The following is a 6,000-nucleotide window of genomic DNA, read 5'->3' as shown; positions in this document are numbered from 1 at the left end:
TGCTGCAGGATACCTAAATCAACTTTATTCACAATCACAGTTATCCAATTTTGCACAATGAGTTATTCTTCTCTTTAAACAGAACACAAAACATCTTAAAGTAAAGCAATGAAATGCGAATGACACAAGAACACGGAGGTACGTGGGAACCTACACCAGTCAAACAAAAGGTTAGAGTTGTTGTTACTGCTTTTGCTGTTGTTATTTTTGTCTCCACAGAGAGAGCCTTGCTCTCCTCCTCCCTGCTCACAACCAGAGGCCAGCTGATGCCAGGAGCAGGACTTAACCCCAATTTTTTTTAGCTCGGATGCTGGGGGAGTTTTCAGCTTCTGCTAACTCCTAGAGTTTGGTCCACAGTAAAACAAACACAGTTATATATTAAAACACTCTGGATTCGAAAGTTGAAAAGGGAATTCACACCACTGCACTGGTACTCATGGATGGAGTTTCTTCAAAAATAAAATATACCCCTTGGCTTGCCCTGCGCAGAGGGGAACCAGTCCCACTGTTGTGGGGAAGGCTTGGGAGGCTGCTTATTGCACGTTTCCCCACATCCAATATTTCATCAACACCTTCCCACTCCTTTGCTTCCTTTGCACTGGAAAGCTTTGCACTGGAGTTTGTATAACCACTGAACCAGGCTCCCTGTATCTGCGGGTCATGGCTCTGTCCTGGGGCAAGCTGGAGGCTGGCTGCATGCCTGCTGCTGGCATGGTTGCTGTGGCTACCCCAGGCTTGTGCCAAACAGGCTTCCTCCCACTCCTCGGTGAGAGCATCTGGGCACAGGACCCATAATGATCCAGGGCTTTCGAGAGCAGCCTGGAGGGCAGGGCTGGGTTAGGGGGGTACATGAGAGGTATGCAAACAGATAATGTAAATCCCTGTAACCAGAATATCAGTGTTCAAGTTAGTTCTGCCCACCAGGATGGGCTGGGGGTAGCTGCAAACCCCTGTGGTAGGCTGCAGGGATGGGGATGCCTTTAGAGAAAGGCTCTACAATGCTCTCTCCAGCCAGTAGCCTCTTTTGTAGTTTCCTTAAGAGGACAAAGTGAGGATATGTTTTTCCAGGTGCTCTTGTGAGCAGCTTCTGCAAGTGCTCCTTTACCCACCTGCTGCCTGGGGCATCCTGCAGTGACTGTCTATGCACATTAAATGCTTTTATCCCTATGCCACACTGTTGCCGTGTGTCCTATCAGTGGCCATATACTGCAGCACAGGAAAAGGCTTTGCAGGAGGGGTGCAACTCCATCACCTTCTCCAGCCTGACCTTATGGGCAACACAGTGTGGCAAACACCACTGCTGCTCTGCCTCAACTCTGGTCACACTTCAGGGCCCAAACGTTGTCTCTACCTCCTGCATGGCCCTGGAAGGCAGAGGAGATGGTAAGCAGCTCCTGCTACACCAGGCTCAAGGGCCAGCAGCCATGAGGTTGCCATGGCAGGCACCCACCATGGGGACAGCATGGTTCCCAACAGGGGCAGGAGGGGTGGGGATTTATCTAAATCAACCAAAACAAACCAAAGCCCTCAAACTGGGTTGGGTTTTTTTCTTTCCTTTCTTCCTAACACATAAGGACAGCCGTGGCTGTGAAGGGCTGAGTACTACCCGGCTGGTTTTGTCTTGAAGCACAGTGATGAAGTTACCAGTAAATGAAACCCGCAGACATGTGGGTTTATACATTCTTCCCCAGTGAGGTTGGAGTTTTTGTTTCTTTTTTCCTCTTTTATTTTCTCCCTCACAAGTGCTGTCTGGATGGTAGGGGAAGAAAGGTGAGGGAGGCATCCCCCTCTGCTGCAGGCCCATGGGATCAGAGATGCTGCTGGGTCCCTTGTGCTGCGTGGAGACCACGCGTAAATCAGTGGTGGTGGGCTTTGAGAGCCGCTTGTCATGCAGCAGGATGGCAACAAGAGGTGGCTGGATACCACTGCGAGGAAGCAAGGCCAGTGTCAACGTTGGCTGCCAAACTCGCCATGAATGCTTCTGCTAAGGAGCAGCAGGGGACAGCCCTGAGGAGCTGCTCATCTGCCTGCAGACTTGGGGCAGGTTTTGCTTCGCAAATACTGGGTCCACTTCTGCACCGGCCACAGTCTTTCTGCTGTGAATGTGCTCACTGCACCTCCCTCGCCGGGTCAAAGCTTGCTTCACTCCATCCTTTCTAAGGAGTTTCCTATAGTCAGGCTGCTTGTATATGAACACGGGTTTGTTTTGTTTCTTCTCTTCTGCTAAGCTGTCCTCTGTATGTGCAGTGTCTCTGGAAGGAGAGGTGTAGCACTAAACCTTCTATCACTTGCTGTCCCTGCTAGACACTGGAGACTCCTGTCTGCTGTGCATGGTGTAGAAAAGGGTTGACTGCACCAGCCGGCTTTTTGAGATAAAGATTAAAATCCACAAGGGAGAGTGGTCCATCGCAGCTTCCCTGACACACTGGAGTTCAGCCCCAGGGCTCGCTTGGAGGGTAGAAGAGCAGCGTCTAAGCTTGTCTCATCTGTGTTCCATGGAAGAGGGGATCAGGGTGGTGGTGGGTGATGCTTTTTGAATCTCCTGGATGATGAATGGAGACCAAGACCTGTGTTGTTTCACAGTCTTCTCCCCACCTGCCTAGTCCCCGCCACAGCACCTGCTGCTGCTCTAAGTGCTGCGGTATGTCTTGATGATATCTTTGATGGCCCGTCTGCAGATGGGGCAGCAAGCGTTGGCCATCTTCTTGAGCTTCAGCCCACACGAATAGCAGAGACACATGTGTCCACAGGAGTAAATGACTGTGTCTACCATGTTCTCGTAGCAGATGGTACATTCATCTCCCCAGGGCCCTGAGACAGAAGGGGAGATGGGTGACTCAGGCAAGCTGACTGGAGAGTTGGGAGCTGTGCCTGAAACACAAAGAATAGGGTCACTCCTGCTTAAAAGCCTTGCTGACATCCCATAGTAACATCTGCCCTGAAGCTGGTTACAGAGGGAGGAACCATGCTCTAGCAGAAATGGATGCTCCAGGATCAGGGGTCCTTCCTGAGACTACTGTCCCATTCCCTGAGCCCTGGTTCACATGCTCAGGCAGCAGAAAGGATCTGCTGGGATCTGCTGCCCATGTACAGCAAACCAAGAGACAGCTGTTCCCACACAGCGGGGACAAAAAGCAGTTTCATGTTCTCAAACCGCTGTCTAAACATTAACAAAGGAGGAAAAATCAGGAAGGGTGGATCAAGCCATCTGCTTTGAAAAGTGAAAGGCTAGGTGGCACATGGTGGCAGCAGCTCCTAAGACAAGCAGTGCTTCATCTCTAGGGCCAGTCCTGGGATGTGGGACCATTAATGCCTGGCTGCAGCTCACCCCATGTAGACAGGACAGGAGTGGGGTGGTACATGCATGGACAGCATCTAGCTCTTAGTGGGTCATTGCTTTGAGAGCTAGGAATGGCTGCAGTAATTATGCTCACGGCACACCTGTAGTGAAGCCTCACCATGAGGCCAGACGAAGTAGCAAGATAATGAGAAAATTTATGGGTTTTTTTCTCCCTAAACCCATCAAAAATCTGAATGTTTGCTGTTACCAGTTAGTAGACTTGAGACTGGCAGGTACCTTCAATGAAAACCAAACTTGGTTTGGACCAGGATTTGGTAAGTTATATATCCCACCATCACTGCCTTGGGATCATGAAAGTACCCAGGGCTTTTAAAGTGCTGCAGAGCAGCCTGTCACTTTCTAGTGCATGTGCATTCATGAAAACCTCACTGAAATTGACTGGCATATTAGAAATATCAATACTGCCTTTTCCTGTGAGGGGTTCTGAAGGTGTGAGGAGTGGGCACATGGGGCCGTAGGCATACCCATAGCTCCAGTCTAAGCTAGCATGCAACATGCCACTGCCACACAGCTCTCCAGAAGGAGCTGTGCGTCGCAGAGCCACGCATACAGCAGAAACTCTGCTGCCTCCCTGGGGACCTTTCATGATGAAAAGGGTAGGAGAAATATTGCTGTCTAGGCATTTAAGCAGCTTCTACGTAAAGCAGACTGAAAATAGCCTTCGCAGAGGCTCTCCCTTGCTCCCCAAGGGAGCTGACAGGACACTCTATTGATCACTGTGGTTTTAGTCCTTCTGAGAGACAAGTGTGAGCCTGTGAAGGCAGGCAGTGCAGAGCAGGCCAGGGGAGCCAGAGAAAAGGCATTGGGGGATCCCATGTACTTACCACTGATAGAGCTGCAGAGGGGGCCAGAGACACCGCTGCAGAGCACGGTAGGGGAATTGGGTGTCGATGTAGGCAAGCTTGGTGTGGACAGTCCCAGCCGCTCTGCTAGTATGGTGGAACCTGCACCACAAGAAGAGAAACCTACAGTTACTGTTAAACCGTGGGGCTGACAAGGGTATGTGGCAGGGGGTGCAGCTCTCAGTGCTTGTCAGGATTTGTGTCTCATCAGCATGGAATCTGAGGGGGAGATAAAGGAGAAGAAAAAAGCTCATATGCCTTTTTAAATGCTAGCAGCTGGCCCTGAAGAGACACCAAGCTCCCGCAGCCCCTGAAACTTGCTGAAGCTCCTTTAGCCACCATAACCCTTTGGTTCTGCCCTTAAATATGTCTCAAGCCATTAAGTGCAGTTACTTTCCTTATGGTTTCATGCTCATATGTACCCTCTGCACTATATCCAGTGATAGGATTGTGAGGACACAGCCTGCAGCAGGGTGGGCTGGACCGCAGCACAAGAACACGCTGTCAAAGCACTCTTCACCAACCCAGTACAAAACTGCATCATTCCAGGCTCCAACAAATTCATGCCAAGTCACTCAAGGCCTTCCCAAAGACAAACACAAGTGTTTTTCTCACTCAGAAAAACAGCTCTGCTCAGTGCTCTGCCTCTTTTGTAGGGTGGCTTCTGTCAGAGGTGGGGATAAGTCACCAAAATGCATTTAGATCTGGGACGGACAAGGATACGTCTCCCCCCTGCATTTATCTCCACTCCCTGCATGTCTGGATGTGATGGCTCAAGAGTGCAGAGCCCCCTGAAGTCCTTTCTAGGAGTCCCCAGCTCCATGACCTCCTGCTTTTGCTGCCCACCATCACCTCTGTGTTTGTTTGTGTGCTGTTTGCCAGAAAAGCCAGTTGTGCCCCACAGCCTGCTTGGCACCCTCCCTCCATCTCAGCCTCTTCCTTCTGCTGTTATAAAAACAGGTATCTTTAAACCCCTTCCAGAAGGGGAAAAAAATAAATGCTTCAAGCCAGCCGTTGCAAAGGTTTTGTAGGGGAATTTCATTGTTAGTGACGTGGTCTGGTCTTCAGTAAGACAGTGGTGAGACAACAGCATGCATGTGCATGAACCAAGGTATGGTTTCTTGGTGGTTAAGAACTGGTTTGCCTATGGTGTTAAAGTTTCTAGTTCCTCAGTTGAGAAGACAACCAGGCTAAATCCAAATCAGAACTAAAATGCTAATGCTTCTTCATGTCACCATATAAGGAGCTGAGAGGCACAGAGGATTTAGATCCGCGATGTCCTTGAGGAGTCAGAAAAAGCAGCAGCAGGAGGCCAGGAAATCCCCATGGTCCTTTAGTTCCTATTTGCAGGGATGTAGTTGCTACTGAGCCAGAGGAGCGAACCTGGGAGGCAGGGACTCCAACAGCCAAATGTGAATTGTACAGACAAGCACCGCAGGAGCCAATGCCGGATTCTCCTGCCCTTTCTTTGTCAGATTAAGACAGAGCAGTCAAGTGTAGCACAGGGAGTGGGGGGGGAGCATGTTTAGGTCAAAAATCTGTTCTGAGGACTGCATATGGGAGAAAGAGCAATCAGCTTCAGCCTTCAGTCCTTCAGTTTTACCCCAAATCAAAGGAGGAGCACTTTGCTCCCAGGCACAATCTGAAGTCGATTTGGCCTATAAAGGGCTTTGGGGCTCTCACACTTGAGTTGCTGTGGAAAAGCACCTCCTTTATCACACAGATGGGAGCTGAGGCTGGAGTTTAGCTCAGTCAATATGCAAAAAGAATGATGAAGTCTCTAATGACAACCACTAG

The 6,000-nt window shown here is 50.0% G+C and overlaps 1 protein-coding gene across 5 annotated transcripts in view; it reads right to left on the bottom strand.

The window, feature by feature from the left end:
- The window catches only part of NEURL1 (neuralized E3 ubiquitin protein ligase 1), a 228,775-nt gene continuing 222,775 nt past the window's right edge, over positions 1 to 6,000 (bottom strand). For all 5 annotated transcript variants that reach the window (XM_061372601.1, XM_061372603.1, XM_061372605.1 and 2 more), the window contains 2 exons: positions 4,186 to 4,305; positions 1 to 2,871 (listed from right to left, as the gene is read on the bottom strand). In XM_061372601.1, coding sequence (XP_061228585.1) covers positions 2,630 to 2,871; positions 4,186 to 4,305 — 362 coding nt within the window. In that variant the 3' untranslated portion in view covers positions 1 to 2,629. The remainder of the gene's footprint in view (positions 2,872 to 4,185; positions 4,306 to 6,000) is intronic.

The sequence above is a fragment of the Neopsephotus bourkii genome, unplaced genomic scaffold (genome assembly GCF_033783945.1).
Source record: "Neopsephotus bourkii isolate Nb327-2 ecotype Australia unplaced genomic scaffold, CSIRO-AGI_Nbou_v1 NB_1615, whole genome shotgun sequence".
In the NCBI taxonomy this organism is placed as follows: Eukaryota; Metazoa; Chordata; class Aves; order Psittaciformes; family Psittacidae; genus Neopsephotus; species Neopsephotus bourkii.
This window is presented reverse-complemented; position numbering and strand designations above follow the sequence as displayed.